This window comes from Symsagittifera roscoffensis, chromosome 10, assembly GCF_963678635.1.
Source record: "Symsagittifera roscoffensis chromosome 10, txSymRosc1.1, whole genome shotgun sequence".
Taxonomy (NCBI): Eukaryota; Metazoa; Xenacoelomorpha; order Acoela; family Convolutidae; genus Symsagittifera; species Symsagittifera roscoffensis.
The window spans coordinates 32360790-32387184 of record NC_087071.1 but is presented as its reverse complement, the minus strand read 5'-3'; the positions used below and the strand labels follow the sequence as shown (position 1 = coordinate 32387184).

General features: G+C 34.5%; 3 protein-coding genes across 3 annotated transcripts; 2 read left to right on the top strand and 1 right to left on the bottom strand.

Moving 5' to 3' along the window:
• Positions 1-2334: 2334 nt before the first annotated feature.
• On the top strand, positions 2335-14773 carry LOC134855148 (exostosin-1-like). Its single transcript, XM_063871561.1, has 10 exons — positions 2335-2836; positions 3469-3593; positions 3964-4087; positions 7858-8039; positions 8891-9092; positions 12172-12291; positions 12677-12949; positions 13258-13440; positions 13682-13845; positions 14402-14773. The coding sequence occupies exons 1-10, from the start codon at positions 2351-2353 to the stop codon at positions 14739-14741; spliced, it is 2199 nt and encodes a 732-aa protein (XP_063727631.1). The 5' UTR covers positions 2335-2350; the 3' UTR covers positions 14742-14773.
• A 107-nt stretch (positions 14774-14880) lies between these two features.
• Positions 14881-20761, bottom strand: LOC134855147 (uncharacterized). Its single transcript, XM_063871560.1, has 4 exons — positions 20068-20761; positions 17346-17474; positions 16861-17020; positions 14881-15429 (listed from the first exon to the last, which is right to left on the bottom strand). Exons 1-4 carry the CDS (start codon positions 20245-20247, stop codon positions 15146-15148), a joined length of 753 nt encoding a protein of 250 aa, XP_063727630.1. The 5' UTR covers positions 20248-20761; the 3' UTR covers positions 14881-15145.
• Positions 20762-22486: 1725 nt separating this feature from the next.
• LOC134855539 (carbonic anhydrase 2-like) lies at positions 22487-25907 on the top strand. The gene is made up of 5 exons (XM_063872081.1): positions 22487-22975; positions 23531-23659; positions 24004-24119; positions 24685-24837; positions 25612-25907. The coding sequence occupies exons 1-5, from the start codon at positions 22717-22719 to the stop codon at positions 25729-25731; spliced, it is 777 nt and encodes a 258-aa protein (XP_063728151.1). The 5' UTR covers positions 22487-22716; the 3' UTR covers positions 25732-25907.
• Positions 25908-26395: the final 488 nt, after the last annotated feature.

Sequence of the window (26395 nt, the reverse complement as noted above, 5' to 3'; positions counted from 1 at the left end):
TTTTTTAATTATTAGCAAATTTTTTTGTCCGATTTTTAAGGAAATATATTTCTTGTTTTGGCATGAAATAAATCCGGAAAATCAGCTTCAAACTGTATCAAATAGACCTTTTTGTACTTTACTCTTCCAAAATTCTAGCCATTTTTCATGAAATGCACCTTGTGAACTAATTTCAGTGTGAATTAGTATTTACTTTTACAGTTCACATAAAACAGTATCTATGAAGCAACAAAAAGGCTCATTTTCAGGTAATTCTACAAGCAAATGAGCCTGAAGCTGATCATCAGTTGCCTATAAAAAAAGTCATGTTTAAAGTTGTCTAATTAGACTGTTAATCATGGGCGGATTTGAGGGGGGGGGGGGGTTGCGGACGCCCCCCCCCCTCCGGGATTCGACCCAAAGGGTCCCCCCTTTGATACTTTTTCAGAAATCTTTTTTTGGCTGACCGACCCTAAAATTTTTCTAAAGGCGCCATTGGCGCCAATATATACTAAATTTGAGGGGGAGCGCGCGCCAAAAAAAACGCGATTTTTTTGTCAAAATCTTTCAAAAAGTGCCCAAAAACGGCTTTTTTGACTGTTTTTTCAAAAAAAATTGCCTGCGGCGCAGGAAATTTAGCCAAAATAGGGGCAAAACAGTGCTTTGGGTGAGCTCGAAAAATCAATTCGGTCGACGAAAAATAAAAGGTCGTCAAAATTTTTTGAAAATCCGGCCGCCGCTCGAGAAAATACTAGATCCGCCCCTGCTGTTAATACGTTTCATTATTAGCCCGCGGCCCTACTTCCGCCTTACTGTTTGGGCCTTGCTTCCGTGGGGAGATCGATTTCATCCGTTTTGCCCCAGCCTGCCACACGGGATGGAACTGTGACCGAAGTTGTGCCTGTGATTTGTTTAGATCCAATCTCGTTCGTGACCTTCAATTCGTGACGGTTATTTAGTTCATGTTACCCCAGATTTGATCCAATTTGTTTTAAAAAATTTTCTAATTCCAAGTCATTAACAGAAAAAGCGCGTAAATTAGGTTCTCACCGTTTCTCAAAGTGCAAATATCGCAAAAAAAATTATAAATTGAACAAATTAATGACTGCTAACTGCTAAGTTTCACGATGAAAGCTTGTGCCAAAAGATATTCATTTTAATCATGATAATACTTTAGAGCGTGTTTGTTTTCTACAAGCTTAGCAGATTTTGAATTCAACGAACAGTTTTTGCTGATGGTACATGTCGTGTATAAACTTTATTTTTCGGCAATGGTTATCGGTTTTGACATTATCTGTTTAACAAAACATATTATTCAACTCAAAAATAATGAACGATTCTTTGCATCACAATAAAGGTTAGGGAGGGGAAATGAAACTGATTGATTAGAGTTATCCTGAGTTCAATTCGCCAAAACTTTATTTTTTGCAAAAAATCTTTATGCTCCTTTCAACTGTTGAAGTTCAATGTTTGAAAGGCGAACTGCAAAATGACTGCAGATAGTTTGAAAATTATATCGTACGAAAGCTTTTCTTTCATGTTTTCGGCTGCAGCTTTTTCTCCTTTTATATTATCTATGATTTTGATTTACATGTCTAAAGGGTTTGTTTTTCACACTAGATCTCATTTAAATTTATAAACAATTTGAAAATTTAGGTAATGTACTTTTTTTGACTAAATTTGATTTGTTTCCACCTATTTTGATTTTGAATTTCGACTTTTTGCTTTTTTATTGCACTTTGTAGAGCTGTTTTTTGTCGTGTTCTCGCTTGTGTTTGCGAAGCAAAGCCTTGCCTCTATGTAGAAAAAATTGATTTCGTGATGAATCTAAAAAAGTATCAGGTAGTCTGTTGAGTGACAGTTGAAAGGATAAGTTGTCTGAAACTGAAAGCCGACAGAAAGGATTGAAAAACTCTAAAAGAAAAGACAGTTATTGAGTCATGAACTACTCAAAAATAAATCAAAACACCGAAAATGAAGTATAGGTGGCAAGTATCTGATCAAGTAGAAAAAGTCAAGCAAGTCTAATTTACGTTTTATGCTTCCCAATATGTTACAACGGAAAACCAAAAAATTATCTTGCGATCTCAACTTCAGATCGTCTCCAACTATTCCTCGTGTTGGTCTGATATTTGCAAAATGTTAAGTTATTCAGTTTGAAATTTGTTTTTTTTATAGGTTTACAAGAAATCTATAATTAATGGTTGCTGCTTTTCTTCTAGTTTTTAGAGGTGCACAAAATTGTTTTGAAATTGAATTTTCGGAGAATTGCTGAATTTTGTAGATAATTTCAGTCCGTTCAATTGAGTGAAATTACATAGATGAAAAATGTTAGTTTTTGTAATTTTCAGGTTAATCGAATGTCTCCAAAATGAAAACTGTTACGCGGTACTCATTAATCTGCTGCTTTATTCTATCTTTTTTTCTACTTCTGTTCGTTCAAAGGTTATTCCTCAGAATTATTCGACCTGAGTTTGACAAAAAATCTTCCTGCAATTCAGATATAAACCAAAACCCAGAATTTCCACCATTAATTGAAGACATTAAGCCCTCATTAGATCCAAAAAATTGCACTATTTCCCAATGTATGTCCAGAAATTATTGCCAAACGCTAACATTATCCATGAAAAAATTCAGCACCGCTGCCAAATTTCATACAGTTCAATTCGGTTATTTACTTCAAGCCTTGAAACATTTACCTTTCTATGTTGATTATTCCGAGTCTGAGCGTAAAATTGACGATGTTTCGAACTCGTGTTTCACAATGTTTAATATTGATGTGTTGGACCGAGATATTTTGAACCCGAAAACAATAGCAACGATTCCTGATTTCTCATTGGCTGCCAAATTCATGAAGGCAATATATCGCAATAGTAGTCCCTATATTTAAACAATTAAATAAACGAGTTTTTAACAGTATAAGTTTTGAAACAACGACATAAACAAAGCCGATATTAAACTTCGTTGAATTGGCGAAATTGATATTTTTGAAATTTCTACGTAAGTAAATTGCCTGGAGAATATCTGATACTATGCATAGTTTTCAATCGCTAGGTCGAAAAGTTCAACTGGCCGTTCGTCTGAGTTTTTGGTTTCAGTGGGTGCTGCGCTTAGTGCGTTCTGGTCTTTTCTGTTATACGGCCCAAAGTCGGTTTTTTTGTAATTTAAAACATTGGATCATAATCCTCAAATTTGATTGGTTGAAATTAATTTCAGCTTCAGAAAATTTCGATTTATATTAAAAATAGGCTAAATAAAGAAGTTGGTGTTTTTAAGCCGTAGAAAAGAAAAGACTAGAGCATTCATCGGTCATGTCATAATTGGATGTTAGCCCGGATGTGGTCTTTTAAATCAGGTGTAAATTTTATAGAAGTGTCACAGCGATTAGAAAGCTGAAAATTGAAATCATAATTGAAAAAATTTCTTTGTAGAATTTGAGTTTACAAACTGAAAAAAAAACGACTGAAGTAATACATTGCCTATTTGAAGAACAATGAGGGTAGGACGAATTTCGTGTTTTTCAATGCGTTCTCCGGAACAGTTCCTGATTACTCGGAAGAAGTGGACTTCGATGTGCAGAAAGGGATTCTTGTGAAGAGCAGTGTGTCTTACAAGTAACTAAGCATTAAGTGTAAAAGAATACTTTTCCTCATTTTCTGCCAGAGAAATGGCCATGGAATGGATAATGTTTCTGTCCCTAATTAGAACGGTCAGTGCTCTTTGTTTGAGGGCGAAGAAGCAATCTCAAGACCATAAAGCGACCACCGACGAACAAACGAATTACGATAAAAATGACTCAATCTTATTGTCTTAATCAGGGAAATAACAGTGGTTCTCCGGAAATTTCGTAAATTTTCTAAAAGGATTGTTTCTTTGTGGCGTTTATGGACAAATGGTTCTAAAAAATTACATTTTGCGATTGAAGCTGCTCAAATGAAAAATCAAATCTTAATTTTACGTTTTAGACATTGTGTTTGACTTTAGGAGCATTCGATTTGGCTACGATCTGGCCTATCCTCTGGTAAACTTAATGCAGATTGATTTGTTGCCCAAGATGCCCATCCAGTTTCGATCATCGTCTCAAGATCATTACTTGGCCACATTCAAGGTAAGTACGTTGTTTTTTCATAAGACCCGTGGGAAAGAGTTGCCATCCATCTTGCCAAATAATAATTCTGAGTGCACAGCTGGCAAATCCATATGAGTTGCTAGGTGCTGGCCTGAATTTACAGACGTAGGTGACAATCAAAATCAATTTTTGTTGTAAAAAATCACATTTAATAATAAGAATAACAATAAAATAACTAATTAGATAAAACGAGCAAAACTTTGCCGAGAAATGCCTATCGCACCTCTATTGCAGCACTGCAATCTCTGGACGAATGGCTACTTAAATGGAAGTGGCTATAATGTCCAATTTTCAAAACAAATTAACATAAAAAACGTATTTAATTAAAGTGAATAATAATTCTTGAAACTTGCTTGTCTTTGCCCTCATTCTTCGGTTCAAAAGCAAAAGCTGAACTTGTTCTATTAGCGGTTTCTGCGTTTTCTAACTGTATCTTGTCTGTAAAGCCTCACTGATACCAATGGAATTGGATGGCGGCTATTTGGATTCTTATTGAGCTCAACTAGCAGTAACCAGTTAACATGTCCAGTAAGGTTTTCAAATCGTTTGAAAACCTTACTGGACATGTTAACTGGTTACTGCTAGTTGAGCTCAATAAGAATCCAAATAGCCGCCATCCAATTCCATTGGTATCAGTGAGGCTTTACAGACAAGATAAAGTTAGAAAACGCAGAAACCGCTAATAGAACAAGTTCAGCTTTAGGGTCTAGAAATTAGGGTCTAGAAAGCTAGGAATGTCAGTCATACGAGACCTCCGAGAAAAATATTTAAGAAAAGAAAAGCTAGTTTCTTAAAAGAAAAAACAAATTTGATGGTGTTGTCATTACTTAAAATATACAAATCCCAAAAATATTAGGTAATTGTTTGAAGATCAGCGTGGGATAAATTGTCAAGCTTACATGGAAGCAATCAGTTTTGCTTTATAGATTGAAAAACTTCGAGCCTCTATAACTTAATGAAGCTCTCTGAGTATTGCTTTTTAAATTTGGAATTTTTAAATTGAGACTTGACCTTTGTATACAGTAAGTGAAAGCATCAAATTTACGGTGCATATGCAAAACAGTCCGAAATATACAAAACAGTCCGAAATATACAAAAGAGTCCGAAACATCAAAAACAAGGTTCTAAAAAACAGTGCCATACAAAACAGTCCAAAACCAGTTGAATTTCTTGACCTTAATCTTTTCGCGCCCACAGAATTGATCTACGCTTTGAAAACTCAAACAGGGGCAATTAAAGATCAAAGAGCCAAAGTTGAAACAATAATTCGGATGAAAATCAAAGGCCTAATGGTATAGTGTTTAAAGCGTTAGTCTCAAACTCAGGAGATCAAAGGATCGAATCTCTAGCGGCACAAAAAATTTTCCAAAAAAAGTTGAAATTCGGGTAAATATGATAACGGGTATATCTAGGGTACAACAAAGGGTTCAACCTTAGAGGGTTGGGCGGAGAGAAAAGAAAATAATCAACACCTTGTATGTATTCATTATTTTGCCGGCTTTAAATCGACTCTAGCTCAATTTTGAAAAATCAAGGAAAATAATTGAACTTGGAAAAATTTATTGCTTGGCAATGTGGAATAAATGTGAAAATTGAAAAGAAAATAAACATCTGATTATAATTTAATATTATTACTACATCCTTTCAAAAAACCAATGCAATGATATCGTTGGGTTGATATGACTTAATCATAGTGATTAAGTTTTTATCTAGTTTTTGGTATTTAGCTTTTTTGGGTCTGGCTACTTTTTGTCCTGCGCACATTTTTTCCAACAGTATTTCCGCATTTTTTTTGCTCGTCCTGGAATTTCTCGATCAGTTTTGGCAATGATGGATGCTTACTATTGACCAGTTTCACGAAATTGGTGTTCCAACCTTCTACAGCGTTGTTGGTGCGGGGAAGGTCGTTTTTTACTCTTTGATGGCAACTCCATTGCTCCATATCAAATCTGGGCTTTTGTCGTCCTTGAGAAGTCAGTCTACCAATATATGTGTCCTCGAAATAATTGAAAATCGGTTGACTTTCTTCAGATGCCATACCTTGCAGAAGCTCGAAAGCTGTGGGGACGTCCTCTACGGGCAGAAATGCTGTTGCGAGAAGCAATCGAATAAGTTCGCGAAAACTAAGGTCACTGTTGTAATTGTGAGTATTGCCTGACGACTGAACATTTCGCCAGACACTTTGACTCATATGGAAAAACAAAACTGACTTTGAGCACTCTGATGGGTAGCTATTATTGAGTTTCGCACAGCTACTTCAAAATCAAATTATGACGCGTTTTGGGGAATCAACTTTTAGAATACTGAGAAGGCGACAATAAGTTGATTCCTTTTTGTCGGGTAGCAGAGCGTAAACAATAGGAATAAGGCATCCTTCAACAGAAGCGTGTATTGTATAAATCTGATAGAAAACATTGAGAGCAGTCGAAAACGTTCCATCTGTGTTTAATATAAGCATAACCTTCAAAAATCAGTAACTCAGAATTTTTGTTTGTAAGTATGATTTCCATCGATAGATAGTGAATTTCGTTTCTATTGAGTGTTTCCAAGTGTTTGCAAATGAAACAGATTGAACAACCTGTCTCTTTTTGCATGGATTAAAAAAAGAGTTCATTTTCTTAAATTGCGTTAACTTTAATATTTCGAACATAACTGCTTTTTTTGAGTGGCCGCTGCTGTTATCTAGGTTGTTCTAATTTCTCTACTATACTACCTATTGTTATCCTGATTAGATGGAATCAAAATGTGTTTAATATGAGATAAATTTGCTTATCAGCTTCTAGAACAATTATCAATCCGATCAATGGGACTGTTTTTTGGACTATTTTTCGGACTATTTTTGGGACTGTTTTGTATTGGACTGTTTTTTTTGTACTTTGCTATGTTTTTTCGGACTGTTTTGTATTGGACTGTTTTGTATGGGACTGTTGTGTACAGACACGAAATTTACTATTATTTTTCTAACAATTTTCACAATGTAGACCAGCAAGGGATCGCAACATAAATTTAAATAACTCCTATACAAAAAGTTCATGCACACTTAGAATTTTTTCAGCAGAAAATACGCTCGAATGCTGTCGTAATTTCGTTTCAAAAAAAGTTAAAAGCAACATCTTTTTTGCATCTTTTATCTGTTGACCCCTTCTTGCTGCGAGCTGGCCAGCGAAGATCTTATGGTTAGACTAGACAGTGTTTTTTTCATAGTGGACTATATTTGTCTGGAGGGCGATATATTGGGGAAATTTAATTCGACTTATAACTCAAGTTAAGCATAATTAATCGAAGTTGGTTCTTCAAAGTGAGCAGTATGAGAAGATGTCGTTTTGCAGGGTATCGAGTGTGAAATCATATATAAGCCTTTCAGTCGTGATTGGGAATCGGAAAACCCGTTTCAAACAATTCTGAACGTCGAGAAAAAGTGGTCTGATTTTGTTTCGGTTTTCAGATAAGTTTTTTTTCAGAAAGTCTGCGATTTTTGTTTTTTTACTCAATAAACGAATGGTCAGCTTATATGTATAAATGGCGTCATCTAAAATGCTTTTTATCAGTTATTAAAGCAAAAAAAAAATCAAAAATGTTTCGAAATTTTCCTTATTATTTTTCGCTTTTGTTGCTATGTGAACTGAGGTTGGAATTTTTCAGGCATGCGAAAGAAAGAGAATTATTGGAACACAGAATGTATTATCACATTTATATGTCAAACAGTTATTTATATGTTACTTTAAAACAGTTGTTTGTATTTTGTTTAGGGCAAGCGATACGTGCATGGTGTAGGGAGTGAGACGAGAGACATCCTGCCTGTGATATCTAACCAGAAGGACATAGTGTCAGTGGTGACATGTGAACACAATGGGGAGGAGTGGAAGAGACATCTCAGTTCGATTGAGTTGTACCAGTGTGAGGCGAGCAGCAGAGAGTACAACAGACCAGAGTTAGTAGTCGAGATACCATCATCATCACTATAACCATCATCAACAGTGGTTTCAGGGAACCCCCCCCCCTCCCTGCTCTTCAAAGGACCCCTATGGTACCTTTTTTTTGAAAAATTTCTCTCAAGGCACTTTATACGATTACATGATGATGAGATGTGATTCTGGGTTTTTCTCGAGGGTTGTGCAATCGTGGATTTAAAAAAATATATATTTTAAATTTCGTTTCGTTGACTTTGGAAATATTCTGCGTAGCAGACAAATTTTTGAAAAAAATCTGTCAGAAATGACGTCTAAGAGAAGTCTTTGGCCAACTAAATTGTGTTTCTCCTCAAAAGTAATGCTCTTTGATTTTTTCTGACATGTTTTTTTTGCAAAAATTTGTCGGCGGCGCAGAAAAATTTCAAGGTCAAAAAAATAAATAATTTATTTTTGGAAGTACCGCCTTTCGAGTGGTGTTTTGCGTCAGTATCTAAATGATAGTTCGAAATTCATTCAATGATGTTAAGTTCCTTTTTTCTAAGTTCTCTAGAAAAATATACGTATTTGATCGCAAACTTTCCCATAAAGAAACTAGCAGCGAGCTCGGTTTCTTTTTTTGCTTTTTACTGTTGAAAATTGTTTTTGAAATGTTTCGGTGATTATATATTTTAAAATCATTATTAAATTGCCCTCATCCAATGTCTTCTGTCATTGTTGGAAGGTATAGTATAGGATAAATTGGTACTATAGGGTATAATGGAATAGGGCAACTTTCATTTTCACCATTGCTGAAGCTCGTCAATTATTTTTTGAACAGATATTTACATGGGAGTTTTTTGTCGAACTTTTTTGAAACTGATTGGTTTTATAGGTACGACTACAACACCCTCATGCTTAATTCCACCTTCTGTTTTGTGCCCAGAGGCAGACGGGCTGACTCATTCCGTCTGCTGGAAGTGATGAGATCTGGATGTATTCCAGTTGTCATGTCCAATAATCAAGTGTTGCCATTTAATGAAGTTATAGAGTGGGAGAAGATTGCAGTTATTGCAGATGAGAGATTAGTCACGCTGGTTAGAAAAAATTGACACTGTTTAAATTTGTTTTGACAATTGTTCCCGTGGCGAAATACAAGACTAATTTGGTCTGAAAAGTTAGTAATTAAAAGAATTGAAAATTTTGATTTCGTTCTGAAGGTCAGAAGAAATTGTAGATGTGTTTAAGTGTACATAATGCATTCGGGAATTTTGGCTAGATAATTCATTATTAGGAGGCTACGAAGGACCGTCTTTTGGAACTGTTCATAATTTAGAGAAAAACATGGCTTAGAAAAAACCGGGTTGCATTTTTTTTGGGTAACTGGCAATACGAGTCTCACTTGTCCCGAGTATTAATTACGCTTGCGATTGAAAAGCGTTATCAAAGCGGACTTTTTTCGGGTTAACAATTAGTTTAACAAAATCACTGAATCAATTGTGCAGTATTCAATTCTGCAGCAAACGTGCTCAGTTTCTTGAAAATTCAAATTTAACTACTGATTACGATAATTAGTTGACTGCTAAGGGCCTAGCCTCGAGATCGGTCAGAACCTGTTTTTAAAACCCAAAGTAGTGTGTATAAAAAATCAATCGACCTATCAGTTGTCTGCGTATGTTTTGTCGGCTTAGTTTCCACACTTCTTACCTATCTTTTGCTTACAGCCAATTTTGTTGTAAATGAAAGTGTCTTGTATTTTTTATAACCCTTGCGATAAGCAAGGGTATTGCAATCGGGTACTAGACTTTTTCCCGTGAATAATTTAGTTCACAGAATGGTCAAAATTAGAAATGGTACATTTATGTTCAGTTGATAACAATTGCGAACCGAGTGTATTAGTACGAACCTTCTTTTTTTCCAACCTAAGTCGCACATATTGGTGTGGCACCCCAAAAATGCTGGAGCACCTTTACAGCTTTTTGATAGCATGTGCTTTGACATTCGAATATTAGAAAGTGAACTTATTTGATGCATTTTTGATTCATCTAATGAACCGAAAAAAGTGATTTGTTTCAAACAGCATAACAAAAATGAAAAGTCGAGTTCAGAAGTTTTTTTAACGCTATGTATCTCGCAATTTTTTGAAAAATACATAGTTTATACATAATCTGGCTTTATGTTTTGCAGTTTGCTATATGCAAAGTAGTGTAGGTGCCTTTGTTATATTCCAAATTATGACTTGCAAAATTGTGTCTATTTGTATTTGGTGCCACCTGCTGAAACGCTTTGGCAATTTGTTAGCATATGTAGCTGCTTTATTCGTGACTAGTGTTTTTATGTGGTTAAGCGTGCAAAGCTGAGTGGTTAGTGCGTGAGACTCAAAATCTCTGATTGCAGTAGGTCGCAGATTCGAATCCTACACGTAGCCGACTTTTTGCTAATTCGAGGCTTATTTCTACATTTTCTCATTTCCTTTGATAGAGCTGCCTTTTGATCGTGTTCTCGCATGTGCTTGCGCAGCTTTGTCTCTGTGTAAAAAGTTCAAACATCTTTGCGTCACCGGCGCAGTTGGTCTGGAATTAATGAATACGCCTGGGACGGCAAACTTCCTAGGTTCGAATCTGATAGGACCTTTTTTTTCAAACGTGAAATATTCCGTTTCGAAAAAAAATTGTCAGCTTATTATTTCTCTGATTATGATTGTTTTTTTTCTATGGAAACTTTTATTGAAATTGCTTGTTTGTTTTTTTTTCTGTTCCTTTTTTCGGCTTGTTTGATTTTGGCCTATATTATATTTATTTAATGACCTCGCATTGCGTCTTTTGACGAGCGAAAAAAAATTGAATGGTTTTTTTTGTGTGTTTTGAGGCTGAAGGGGATCTAATGACCTTTAATTAGTCTAAATTATTTTGAATTGTTTTTCGGCTTTTTTATTTACCTTTTTTGGCTAAATAGGTTTCGGTCTATATTGTATCGGCTTATTAGCCTCAGGTTGTTTTATTTCACGGGCAAAAAAAAATGTTTTTTTTTTGTTTGTGTATTTTGAGGGCGTGGGGGACGTTTTAAATTTGTGTAAATTTTTATAAGCCTAGTCTTGTTGATTTTTTTGTCTTAAAGGGTTTCCGACAAAGTATTTTCGGCTTTGTTGCCGCTGGGTATATTATCTTTCGATGCTAATTTCACATTATCTTGTGTTGGCATGTTTCTGTTTCAAAACTAGCCTGATTCATTTTGATAGATCTGTTTTTTTCACGTTTTCGATTTTTTTTGTGGTTCTTTCCGACTTAGCGTCTTTCTTGCTTTGTATCGCAAGTGGTGCGAAGCACAGCTTCGCTTCTGTTTGTAGAATTTTATAATGTCGAGGTCGTTTTGCTTCTGCTTAATTAATAATAGTTTCTCTCAGTTAAACGCGTACGTTGGAAACCCTTTTAAAACTAAAATTTGAAGTAGATGGCAAAAAATCTCAAAATGAATAGTTTTCCGCTCAGAAAAACATGATATAAAGTTTCTGCGCTCACTTCTCGGCTGCAAGCGAATGTTTTTGCTCGCCTCTGTTTTTGTCACATATTTGAGGGCTTGTCAACTTTTTTTATCTCAAATTTCTTCTGTTAAAAGGAAGGCAAACTCCAATCGAACAACAAAAGTGTAAAGGTCGCAGCAAACGTGATCGACTTCTAGTTTCGAAAGTGGAATTAAGTTTTCAGATTTCCAGCGAAATAAAATTTTTAATTATTGATTCAGTTTTTTCAAATTGGGTTAATTTTATCAAAAAACTACCAATCATAAATTGTTCAAGAAATTCAAAGAGCTTTAAGGGTATGTTTTTCTTTTTTGAAATTCGAAAGTTGAGATTTTTGCAAACAAAATTAGTTATTTTTTTTTCTGTTTGCTTGAGTTCATTGACTCTTTTGCAGCTGTCTTTTGGCTATGATTCAGTATTTTAGCTTGGTGATAAAAAAAATTTTTGACATGAAATTTGTACTTTTCACTTTCGATCTGAAATTGCCTAAACAAGTTCAATTTGAAGACATCTGTCGTTAAGCAGCTAACTGGCCCACCTGGGATTTGTTTTTTGATAATTTTTGTAAATTATAAACAAATTGTTTCCTTGAAAACAAGGGTATTGTTAATTATATAGTTTCAATATAGACGAAAACTATAATGATTGTGTTCCAGATTCCCTCCCACCTGCGCAACATGAGGAGTGAGGAGGTGATTGAGATGAAGAGACAAGTCCACTTCATGTACCATTCTTACTTCTCATCTGTAGACACCATACTCAGAGCCACGTTCAAGGTATGCTTAGAGGATTTTTTCAATTGTACAACAATTTTAGTTCATTAAACTCATAATCATCAAAATATAATTATATGAAGGATCCTTTAATGGTAAACCAGATCTGTATCAAATGTTTTTTTTGAGCAAAAAATGATGATTGGATCTGTAGTAGATTTTAATAACATCTTTGATGAATAGAAAATTCTTATTTATGATAGCTATCTTTTTCCAGAGACCCAGATTTGATTTATAATTTCTAAAATGCTCTAAAGGTTTTTTTGACCAGGTAGTTTGTGCTCTGACCATTTATTTTTTTGATGTTTAAAAATTCAGCTTAGACGAGCTTCAGGTCTTGCTGTATTTACTGTGATCCAAAGAAAAAGATCCGGATGTCCTTGTTTAGATTCTGTACGACAGATTGAAACCCAACCCCCTCCCAAAGTGGGTCTGGAACAGCTATCCAGGTGCTCTTTTTGTCGACCTCAACTACTCGACAAACTATGTCGACTTCCCATTTTGGAGACACAGTTTAAATGATATTTCATCTGGATCAGACGCCAATTCGGAATTGAGATATTCGATTGTGGTTTGGAGTGGTGAAAACGAAAGCGGAAATGAATTGACTAAGTGTTCCCGTATTGTTGAAGCTGTTTCGAAAGACAAGAAAGCTCATAATGTATGTATATATGCAAATGACTTTCAGTCTGGCTTGTGAGATTTTCTATCAATTAAAAATCGTTCAAAATTTCAATCAACTTGTTTTTGGACCCTCGTAGGATTGAAAATATATAATTGCAAAAATTGACGCACACAAGTATCAATTTCAATACTTAGGTCAAACCTCGCTTTATGATCATAAATTGCAAGTTTCCACGCTCTCAAACTACGAATTAGTGGCTGCAGAAAAAGGGGGAGGGGAGGGAAAGGACTTATTCACGTTTACATATTATTGTCAGTTATTTGAACTATCGGTTTTGTTTCTAGGTAATCCTCGCTATTTCGAAACCAGTCTTAAGCCTGAAAAAGATGCAGACAGATTGGCTGCCTTCAAATGTGCAATTGAAAAGCGTGCAATCAGTCTATGATTTGGACCTCGTAGCTCCATCGGACGCGCCCTTTGTGATAATGCTGGATTGCAGTCATGGCGAGGAATTATCTCCTGAACAGGTTTGAACTGCAAATTGCATACAAATATGATAGTTGGCTCACTTAGTTTTTGACGGATCCCCGAATATAAAGCATTTGGTCCCTTAAATCTTCGGTTTGCATTTGTTTTTATGTGCGATTTATGTATCGCGGGTTTTTATAATGCGCGTTTTAAACATAAACTTCAAAGTAGTATTCAAATTTCACGTACAATTGATACAAAAACCCCGCGTTATCTAAAATATAAGCCAATGTTGTTTAGATTGAGTTGCTAATTGAAGTTGCTTCGCATTATCCTGACAGGCTGATTGGCTTTCAAATGAGCAACCACTATCTCTCGTCTGCTCTGAAGAATGAATACACAGTGGTGAAAGAGACAGAAGACTATTATACTATGGTCAATCTAACCATGGCCATACATCACAAGTTAGTACATAGTGCTGCGTTGTTTTAGATGTCAATAATCTGACCGGTAAAATATTTGTTCCGCGTTCTGACCCTTCGGTCAATTTTAAAACGTGCGCGCATGCAGCTAAACGTCTTCAATAAACATGCAGTAAAACATCTGATTTGATTTAAACATAAAGATTCATGTTTTATCCCTTCGATAAGCAAGTTTCTTGCAACCGAGTTTTAGAATTTTTTCCATTTTTTGAGATTTTGAGTTTGGTAGCAAAAACGAGGCTCAACTAGTTTCTGTTCAAGTGTTGTCGGCTTTGTTACCGCTTCGTACATTTTCCTCTTGTGCTAGTTTAACCTTCAATTGTCCTACTTTTTCTCAAAACGAACTGTTTAAAACGATTGGAGACAAATTTATGGAAGTTTTTTTGGGAGATTTTCGACATAGTGGCTTCTATCTAATTTTCTTTCGGCGTTAAATGCTTCAAAATTTCGTCAAAAGCAACCTTCTTCTTTGTAGAAATTTTTTGTGTTTTGAGTTTAATACTGGCTAAATTTGAAGTGAGTTTTTGTTTCAATTCAGGTACTACTATCATCTTCTCAGAACTTATTTTAACTCGACAATCACAGCTGAAATGAGAAACAAACCACAGTGCAATTCAGTCATCATGAACATGTTAGTCGGTCACGTGACTCAAACCCCATCAATTGGGGTCAAAATGAACAAAAACAAACAACCGGAAGAAATGGAGGTCGAAAATAGAGACGATGATCAGAATATAGATGAGAAGATTGATGAATCAGAGAGTGAATCGAAATCGAAAGAAACGATACTGTCGATAGAGACTGACTGTTTGAACTGGTTTAGAAACGTGATCGGATATGTTCCTTTAAAAGGCTCAAATGCAATTGTGCAAGTATAGATAGATTTTTTTAGAGTTAGTTTTGTATTTTTGTACATTTTCATTTAGTTTTTAAAATGAACAGTTGATAATCTATTCAGTTTTTGCCAGTGACTATACGCACTGCAAGTAGATTTTCTGCGTCGGCTTGAAAAAGAAATTGATTCAAATAAGAATTACATTAAATTATTTTAAAAAAGGAATAATTTTCAATTGTTGATAATGGTAACAAACTTAATAGCTAAATTCAAACTGCAAAGTTTTTATGATGAGAAGTCAAATATAAAAAACAAAACATCAAATGATTATTAAAATTGAAAACTGAAAATCGAAAATGATCAATTGCCTTCAAATAGGTTATTTTAAACTGAGGTCGAAATATAAATCAAATAATATTTGATGACGTTTTCTGAGCTCTTTCTTATTCAACTTTTGCTGGTAGCACTTTTATTAGTACTCTTAGTAACAGTAGTTCTCTTCATCTGAATCCTGTAGTTTTCATTGCCACCTCGTCTCAAACTCCGATTGTAGTCTCTGACAATAACATGTACTATCTTGAATATGAGGAACACTCTCAGAATTGCAAGTGCGACTGTGGCGAATGCCAGAGATTGTCCCAGACCCATCTGGATGTTTTTGTAGTTGTCGCGGAAGAGAGTTAAAAGGGCGGCTAAGCATGCGAGTTCGCAGATGTTGGAGACTAGAGATGCTAAAAGCAGAAAAGAAGAAAATCGTTTCTAAGAATGACAGAATCTATGATAGCTTTTACAAAATGGTTCTAAGACTTCAAACTTATTTATACATTTCTAATTGCAACAGCCGTTTCGGTGGCAATTCTAATTTCGAAAAGATAATGAAAAAGTTTGTTCGGAAAATCCGGTGGGCTGACTTTTTCTTATTTACGCTCAAATTGGGAATAATTTTGTCGAACTGTCGCCTCTAGTAGTTCGACAAAATCATTCCCAATTTTATTTAATTTTTTTTTGACATTTTTCAAACAGTTTCATCCAAATATTGAAGCCCAATTTGTAACAACGCAGAAAAAAAACATATTATTTTGTAAGCTCTCATGATTATAGGACAACCATAGTTTAACCAACTTGGCATTTGAAATTTAAAATATCATTCCCTTGTGAATACCAGTGTCTTGAAACCGTATTTTTTTCAATTATTTGAGGTAGATCTAGACTAGAATCGAAGTCGTACCGTACCTATCCAATAAATTCAAGGGTGAGTGGGCCAAGTTAACCTCTCTTCTCTCCCGAAAACGCTTTAGGAAGGAGGACGATTACTTTCCTCTTAGTTATACTTGCGAAGTGAGTATTAGTACGAACCTTCTTTTTTGCCAACCTAAATCGCAAGTATTGTAGCCACTTTTTGTGTTTCTTTACAGCTTTTTGATACCATGTGCGTTGACATTTGAATAGTAATAAGTTAACACAGTTGATGCATTTTTGCAGTTTTATATTTCATCAATTGAACCGAAAAAAGAGATCTGTTTCAAACAACATTACAATAATGAAAACTCGTTTTCGGAAATTTTTTCAACTCAATATATCTCGCAATTTTTTTGAAATGCATAATTTGTAGACAACGTGGCTTTATGCTTTGCAATTTGTTACATGCCAAGATAGTGGGGATGCCTTCAGTTTGTTATATTCCAAATTTTTACTTGCAAAATTGAGTCTGTATTTGGTGCGACTTTGGATGAATCGCATTGGCAATTTATTAGCATATATAGCTGTTTATTCATGACTAGTGTTTGTCGGTTGTTAAACTTGCGTGGTTGAGTGGATAATGCGTGAGACTCAACATCTCTTGATTGTAGTAGGTCGCATATTCGAACTCTCTTAGTAGGTCGCACTTCTACTTTCTTTTTTCACTTGATAGAGCTGTTTTTTGGTCGTGTTCTCGCAAGTGTTTGCGAAGCGCCGCTTCGCCTTTGTGTTTAATTACAGTATCAAATTTGAGTATTTTACACAAAGCGCGAGGTGTTTTTAATCCAAAAAGATAGTGAGACTGAGAATCAGAACTGGGACAGAAGGGTATATTTAAGATGAATAATGTTAACTTTATCCCTGTGATGAGCGGGTTAATTTTCTATGACTGCAATAAATCCGCCGCTCCTTACTACACTTACCCAATAGTAGATAATTTTGCAGTCGTCGGTAGATTTTCAAGAGCAATGCAAACTGACTGTAAAAGAGAAACAGGAAGAAAAACGCTGTCTCAGCCACCAAAAGCACAATAGCCAGTGTCTGTAGAAGCGCGCCCTTTCGTGCCAGGGAATTGGAAGACGTCTGAAATTGGAAAAATGGGGTTATTTTTTTTATCGAAAGCTCAACAAATTTGAATGTAAAATGAGTTGAAGTGAAAAAAACTGTATTAGCAATGGATCAAAATTTAAAAGCGGCCAATTTTATGATCACAACATCTTAGCTGGAAAATTTTTGGAAAATGTCATAAAAAAGAGGTTCATCGATATGTTGCATATAAAATTATTTAACCTCCAATATTCTCCGCTAATCCTGAAAATTCTATAAAACTTACATTTTTGGCTTACTAGAATAAATATATTTCTACTTTCATCGAAACAAAATAACCGATGACTGCGGTTAAATATACCTGAGTTGATCTAGGGAGAAACGACTGTGATATTCCGAGTGTGAAGTAAGTGTCGTATGTCTTAGCCAGAGCCGTGTTGAAGCATCGCACACACTTGGTCGCATCATCCCTCCGAATGTCACGGTCACGCTATCCAAAAAATTGTAGCCCATGAACCAATGAAGGGTATTATAATAAATCTAGATATAAAATTCAGCTAAGTTCAATGTGTCAGGGCTGATAAAATTCTGGAAAAGGTAAACAAAAAGCACATTATTCTTTAAGAAGCAGAGAATCAAAATGAAAGGCACCATGTTGGAATAAAAATAGGCTGAAATAATTTTAAACGCAATTGAACAAATTATGTGAATTTAAATTTATTCCAAGATATCTCTCCATAGGCTGTCACATCTGTAATAAATATTTAATTTTGCTTATATTATTTCACTAGCGTGCAGCATAGTGTATTGGTACGAACCTTCTTTTTTCTAACCTTAACTCGCAAGTAAAAGTGTTCATTTAAATTTGGCCCTGAAGGTTCTTTTTCCTTTTAAATTGCTCTTTGTAAAGTTTCTAACGGTGTAGCCAAATGAATTTTGGATTTGTCGATTATATTGAATTGTTAGACTTTCAGTTTTGGCTAGTTGATTCATTTTCACGTAATCATAGTTATTCATTTTTTTTATCGCAACTGGTGCGAAGTTAGGTTTGCCTCTGTATTTATACATTATGTTAATGTAGGTCGTTCCATAATGATGTAGCACTCAATAAAAAAAAAAATTTCTTTGAAAAGTTTATAACGACATCGATGTACGAAGTCGAGTGTTTAGTTTCGACAATGCTCAGTAAACTGAGAATATACATCATCTAGTTTATTATCGAATGATAAAATCTGTGTCATGTTTATAAATTTTTAAAAGTTGTTCAAAAAACTACATCGAAATTTTGAATTCTGACAATTTCACACTGAAAACGAAAAGAAATCGGTCTTCACTTCGACCGGCATTGAATATTTCTCAAATTCAACTGTTTGAATTTTGATTTATTTCTTGATACAAAAGTTTAAGATTGACACGGAAAGCTTTGAACCGCCTTTTCTATTATGGTATTTTGAGATTTGATGTAAAAACTGTAGAAAATTTTTCAAAATTTCGGTTTCAAATCGATTTGAAATTGATTTAACTTGAGCATAAAAATAGCTAAAATTATTCATTCGAACTATTTGGATCCATTTCATAAAAATACAGCTTCAATTACCGTGTAAATTAAAGGCGAATTCAAATCGGTTTAAATTAATTTCATTCATTCTTTCAAACAATTTTTGAGTTTCCAATTAGTTCAAAACATTTGCCAATTATGCATCACTAAAAACATAGTTTATGCTATTGACCCAGTTTTTCGTAACGACGTTTGACCAGAACGCAAATACAAAAGTCAGTGAAATGAGAATACATCACAGGTAAATGTTTTTCTTTAATTAGATTGCTAAGTACTGAGGCGACTTCGCTGAAAAAGTTTACGAACATTTCAACTAAGAAAAAAATACAACAATTTTTTTTCAAAAGTTTACTCTTCCTACCGGGAGACCCCTGAAACATCAAAACTTTTATAGAATCCATTGAAACATATAGCTAGCGTTAAACAAATTTTCAAGTAGCTTCATCGATTCCGACAGATTTTTATTGAAGAAATTTTGAAAAGCAAAATTAAACAAGACTGCTCGTATCAGGGCGAAGCCCTGAATGTTCCGACTGCCTTTTAAGGTTTATGGAGCCGTAATAACATTAAAAAATTCAATGAAATAAAATAAATTGAAATTTTTTTTTCTGAATTTGAAATTTTTAATGAAAATCATCACCCCACACGCCATATAAAGTACAAAAGGATAGATTTCGCTCCTTGTAACAAGCCATTTACGGCAAATAAGCTTCTTTGAACCAATTTGGAATGATTTATAAGACGGATTAAATCTCCGCTTACGCGTTAATAGCGCGAAATTTATCGTGCGTTAATTGTCCCAAATTGGCCAAAATGGCAATCTTTAAACCCCCGTAACTTTACGAAAAATGATCACAGGTAAAATATCTTTTCAAATTTGAGCTCAAGACAACAATACCTTTCGACTGATATAAAAAAAAGTTCCGTCAAAAATGGCTAGTTCATAAGTCGAAATTTGTCTGAAAAAAAAACCCACCCCGAGCACAAATATTCCGTTACTTTCGTATCGAAAGTCGGAACAGATAACTTGAAAATAATTTTGCTTTCAATATAGTTGGTGAACTGTGAATATTCAATCAAAGCAATTTAAATCTTCTGGCGCAATTCAATAGATTTCATACAACAGAAAAAACGTCGAAATCCGTTTTAAATCAATTTACTTAAGCAATTGGGTTTACAAAATCGGTTTTCATTCTCTGTAAGATCTCTACAATATTCAATTTAAGTCCTCCTAGTCCTAGTTTTGTCAGTTGCGGTTCATTTTTTACACCAACTTACAACCATGCATTTGAAAGTTTTCGAGTAGAAAAAAATCACAAACTTTAGTAATAATAACATGTAAAATTACTTTGCAAATGGAAAATTAGATTTGTCAAGGTGGAGTGGGTTAAGGAAAAATAGGCTGCTTAATGGAAAAATCTGAAATCTGTGCTTGGCTATTGAGTTAAAAATAATAATATTATTATAATTATCATCTTAAATACAAATGTTTTAATGGTTCTTAACTTAATGGTTTTTAACTTACCAACGAGTCGCAGAATCTGAAGAGTCCTATCTCCACCTCTCTTATATCTTCTCTGTTGAGGGGGGACTCACTGGACTGGTAGCCCCAGTTGGGACTAGTCACACTCACCACTGTGAAACTGATGACACACAGTTGGATCAGAAGAATCACCACAGACAAGGCCGCTTTTTCACGACCCATTCTTGTAATCAATCCGAGTTATAATTTATAACTGATTTGTAATTTATCTGATTTGTAACTGGATTTCACCCCCTGGTTAATAGCAAAAGTAATGAAAAGGCGCAAGGAAGGATTCTCTGATTTTATTAAACCTTATTGATGCGTTTTTACGATGAAATTCATCATATCAATTCATGGTTGCAGCCTACTGGTCGCCAGTTATAGCTTAAAACTATTATAAAAAGTTTATAACTTGTTATAACTATATAGTGTGCGGTTTAGCACAATAAGTTGCAAGAATGGAAATGACCAATGAACAATGACAGTTGATGACCTCTTAAATGAGCTAAGCAGGTTTTTTTCGATTCAATTAACAAGTAACTTTTAGATTAAAAAAATTGGTATGGGTCGAAACTGTCAGTTGTAACTCAAGGTCTAATAGCTACATGATTTCAGAATTGAATATAATAGAAAGGGCTATTTAATGCACCTTATCGATAAATATATTGCAAGTAACCGAGCTTTCAAAAGTCCGAGTTAGATCAAATCAAATTATTCTATGAAATGATGTTTGCATAAGAGTTACCGAGCGATAGCTTGGCGTTAAGACTAACACGCCATAGTAGAAACTTCATAGCATTTGGGTTTAAGAAATTATGGTATAGTTACACACTTTCATGGCAAGATTAAGTCAATAGTTGAAGCGCAATGGTACGCTCATTTAAAATGCGCGAAAAATGCAAAAGGCATTAGAATATAGCCTTAAATACATTGATTGAGCAGAACTTTGATATCTTTGAAAACTGGTCATTGCCATATTCTGGGTACAATATATTTTTTAAAGTCTTATGTGGTTTTTATGTGTTTGTTTTTACAAAATCATTTCATCCACACTCTGTGGATATTTTCTCAATACAAAAATCTTCGAAACTTTTTCCTGAATGGCTATTCATCTCTCCTTTTTTTGCGCTTTGACGCTTCCTATTTTCCTTCCATTTGAGGCTTTTCGGATGACAATCCGTAGAGATGCTACGGTGATTAAAACTTCCTGAAAAAAAACTCCTAACTCCCTTCCATTTGAGGCTTCTCAGATGACAATCTGTAGATGCTAAGATGGTTAAAACTTCCTGATACAAAAAAAAAACGATTTCGTGCTTTTGAGACTTCTGTGATTTAGGAACATTTTTGAGAATTGTTTAACGATGAAACTGTGGCTTAGACGCTCAAACAGCTAAACTTTATTTGATGGTCTGATATTCGTAAAATGCTCAAAAATGACTTAAAGTCGCAAAAGAAAAGCTTATCAAAATAACTGTCTGGAGTGTGGAGAAATAAGAGATACGAAATATCCTTAGACAGGCTGCTGCTTAGTCTTTGATAGATCCTCTACAGAAACCATAATTGTAATCTAGATCGATTCCATGTTAAAAACTGAGCAAGTAAATTAACTCTGTTCTGTTTTGATGAATATTTTAGAAACTACCACTGAAAAATTGATAGATTGCCCTTTCTGAGGTCAATCTACATTTACCCTTTTTGAGGTCAACCCACATTTGCCAGGTGAGGTCAACCCAATTTTTTTTTCAGTTGAACTTTTTGTATTCATGATTATGTTATTTTCAGATTTAGTATCACAAACGACATATAAGCTATGTTTAATGTGATGGGATCAAACTGGATCAAAGAGTACGCGCTGCTTTACAAAACGCGTGTTTCTAAAACTTCGTTTTGAGAACGTGGCCACGCCATTTATGCAATAAATGATTGCTATGTTTGAAATCATTCACTTGATTTGTATTTTGAGATAAAAGAGTTAATTTCATGAAAACAAATTGGAGATAAAAATATATTGAAAACCAGTGAAAATCAGAGTTTTTCTTGCCTCCCAGTTTATTTCAGAATTTTTGAGTATTATTAATCAACTCTGTGAAACGACTTTTTCTAGCAGCTAATGTTGACTACAAAATCCATCGCGAAACCAAATTGTCTACACGCTTTCGGTTTTCAGTACAAAATTTATTTTTTTCCATTAGAAAAAAACATGCTATGTCGTTTTTTGTTTGATAAAAAGTGCACGCCCTGGTCACACCTTGTGCAGTTTTTCATTAAAGAGCAAACCAAGCGCTCAACATGAACTGATGTTTTGTAAGCAAATTAAATATCAACTAATATCAAGCAATGAAAACAACAAACTCGAGAGTAGTAAAAAGTTATGAAGTTTATGAAGTTAAATTCGACCAATCAGATAAGTTAACCACAGTTTATTGAAAACGCCTTCTCAGTCACATTTTTTAACCTGCAAAACAAAAAAATAATCATTAATCTGTTTTTCTCAAACATATATCACGAGCTCAAAAGTCTTCATTATATGTACTTTCACGAATCTAAGCAAACAGTCAAAAAAATTTAGCCTTCAGTTTGGCAATTCATTTGCTGTAATTTTCTTTATAAACACATATTTTTCTGAAATTAATTTAAAAATTCTTCAAAATGAGTTTCGATAATTCGTGGCACCACAACGAACAGTTTTGCTGGCCGAAACAATTCCCAGTTTCCATAAAGGGAAATAGGCAATCTCCAATCGACATTCGGGAAAAAGAAGCCGAGAAGGTTTTGCTGCCCCACTTCCGACTAAGCTGCGTTGCGGGGGACCCGAAAGCGGATTGGACCATGACTAATAATGGGCATACTTTGAGTATTGCTCCCCCTAGCGGTGTGAAATGGCAACTGTCGGGTAGTCTTCTAAAAGGTAAGGTAATATAGTGAAGCGTGTCTTGAAGTGGTTAGAAATCGAAATGGTTAGTGTCTTGAAATCGAATGGTCGGATGTTCGAGGCTCACCATGATCCGTGCTCGTTGCTAGAAGGTGAAACAACTTTACCCAGCCCACAAAAATAGCCAAAAAATTGAATATAGGTCTTAACCAGGGGCACAACCGCGGTTTTCCCAGAAACTCAGGCATTTTCAAAACAATCTTGCGGGTTCTTGGGAAAGACGTAATCAGTTGACTTTTATATCCTGCTAGTCTTATGTTTGCATTTTCAAAATAGTAAATGCAAAATACTTACAATTCATGGTTAAGTACAAAAGTACAAAACTTGCCAGAAACTTGCAGCTAGTGAGTTGCCAGCTGCCTCAGCTTTCATTAATGACTAATAATCAACGATAGTTTCTTCTCCTTGTTGCTGAATTTTATCGAAGTCTTTTTATCTAAAGATCATAACCGTAATTAGTTTAAAAGGAGGCAAGATCTCCGAAAGACATTTTGTTAGATTTTCCTTATGAGTAAATTGTGAATTTATTAGGGAAGTACATTCTGGACCACTTCCACACACACTGGGGGGAGAGTGGGGACTACGGGTGTGAACACTTGATAGAGGGACAGAAGTTCGCGGGAGAGACTCACTTCGTGTTCAAGTGGGCACCAGGCCAAGGTCACACTTTTCGAATTGTTCAATTAGATTACAAATTTCAATATATTCTAAATAAATCTTTAGGTTAGAAGTTCAATTGAATATCTTTTCCAGCTTTAATGAAAAATGAAAAATGAAAAAATTAAAAATGTAAAAATATTTAAATTATCAAGGAGAATGAATATAACCACAAATTTTTTTAGACATTTTAAAATTGAAATAGAAGATACAGACTCTTTAAATAGACTAAAAATTGAATGCAGTCGATGATAAGGATTTTTGACTTCATCTATTTTCTATTTGAGTCCATCAACCAAAAAGCATATTCAGAAATCTTCAAAAAATTGAGTGTTTCTTTTTAATAGGTCATGATTGCGAGGACCAAGCGGCAGTGTGGGGTATTATGCTGGAAGAGACAGAACGTTCCGAGCCCCTAGCTCAGAGGTCATTTGATGACATCATCGGAAAACACATTCATAAGGTCATCGAATAATATTTCCTTGGTTACACAATGATAAAACATTGTATATGATAACGCAATTGTAAGAAGAAAAAATGATACTATGGTTTAATTTGTTTGTATTTTGTATGCCGTATGTTTTTTTAACTGCTAATACTTATTTTTGGAAAAATCGGCTTTTTTCTTTTTCCTCACTTCGCATCAGCTTCAATTATAAAAACTAACGAATGATTTTACAGGAGGATTAAATTTGAAGTTAAAAAAAATTTCGATTGGCCTAAAATTTTTCAGCGGGTCGATTTCTATAGACATTTTGGAAGAAAAATATAACAGTAAAGATTAGCAGGGTGCTTTGCAAAAGAAAAAAGGCACAAAAACCTCTGTATATTCATAGTAATACATGATTATGCCACTTTTGAGGTCATCCACTGTTTTTTTCGTACAACAGACAGTGGGTGACTTCAAACAAAGGTATGACCATGTATGACCAGGTGTGGCCATGACTATAATTTTAGACCATATCGAACTTATATAATAGCTACTTCTCAAATATTAACGAAAAGTTGTAACTTTTATTTTTTTCCAGGTCACCAAACCGGGATCTGTGTCGATTCCCGCAATCAACTTCGCCTCCCTGGTCCCTCATGGATCCTCGGAGTACTTCGCCTACCAGGGATCCCTCACCACTCCCCCCTTCGCAGAAGTAGTCTTGCACATAGTGTTCAGAGACGCCATAGAAGTATATAAAAATATACAAATCTTACTATAACAGTTTTTTATAAGCAAAAATGGGTTTTGAAAGTCGTAAAACTTCAATACAGTTTTTTTCTAGAAATTTTTCATTGTACATTTTTTGCGCAAGAACTGTTTTCCGAATTGGTTTGCTTGTTCACATTGAAAAGTTTCAGAGCAGCAAAAACCATTTCAATACAGGTTTTCAGGAATCGATGCTCAAAAAGGTAACCGATGCTCATGTGAAATAAGTTTTTTTGCGCAACTTTGAGGCTCCGGTTCCCTTTTTTGGGCGTTGATTCCCAAAATCCCATATTACAAAAATTTTATTGTTCTAAAATTTAATACGCATATAATTTATTTCCTGAAAGTAATTGAATGAAATTTTTTTTACTGTTTGGGCGTGTTTTTTTTCGTTTTGGTTAAAGAGTCCATATCAAAATAGTTTTCTGATACTCACTCAATCAAATTGTTTTTCAGATGGAGTTTTTGTAATTTTTAAACTTTTCTTCAATCATCCATTCCTCCACATAAACGTGTACAAAAAATGAGTATGTCCGAAGACAAAAAAAACTGCTCACGTGTGTAAATTTGAGCCTCAAAAACTACTAAAAGTGCTATTCGGAATCGAATTTGGAGTAAAAAATTAAACTTGCATAACATTGGCGCTTCACAAGTATTCCGCCAGCTCATCGGACTTATTTCCGAACGAATTCTTCCGCTCGTCATTCAATTGCTTTGCTTTTGGATTTAGAAGCACAATCGATATCTCTATTTTTAGGTGTCGAAAAGCTATATGGATAAATTGAGAAAGTTGGGAGATTTGAGAGGCGGGAAGATAGATGCCAACTACAGGGCTGTTCAGCCTCTGAAGGGCAGGAAGATCTACTGGTCCTGCTAGATGGTGCGTGAACAAAAATGTGAACAAGTTGATGCGTGAACAAACTGAAAATTCTACAAAATTGATAAAAAACTTATATCATGTACCAATTGATGATTTGAACAGACACTATTTTGTCCTATAAAAAAATTCAAATTAATATTCCCGCATCCAGTTTCAAGCGTTAATAATTGATTATATTACGATTTTAGTACCAGTCTTACTAACATTGAGAAACAATCGATTTTAATCAATTAAAAACCGATTCTAATCTCTCTTTTTAAAATCAAATTATAATTAATTATAATGCATTATAATCGATTATAATCAATTATTTATTCGCCTATTTTTCGATGCAATTATAATCAATTATAATCGATTTCAATCCATTTTTTAATTCAAATTTCTAGTTCATTAGTTTTGCACAAAAATCCATTATAATCGATTATAATTGATTATAATCCCTTTTGTTTGTCCATTTTGTCTTCGAAATTGCATCTAAATAGCTTATATTTTATGCTTTTTGTAGGCGTTAGCTCCTATGAAAAATGAGAAAAACATTTTTAAAGTTTTCCAATTAATTCAAATTTAAAAGTTTTTTTTTTAATTTCTTCACCATTAGAGTTGTTTTGTGATGCATATTTTAAGATTTTTTAAACACCAAAACTTTAGCAAATTGATTTAG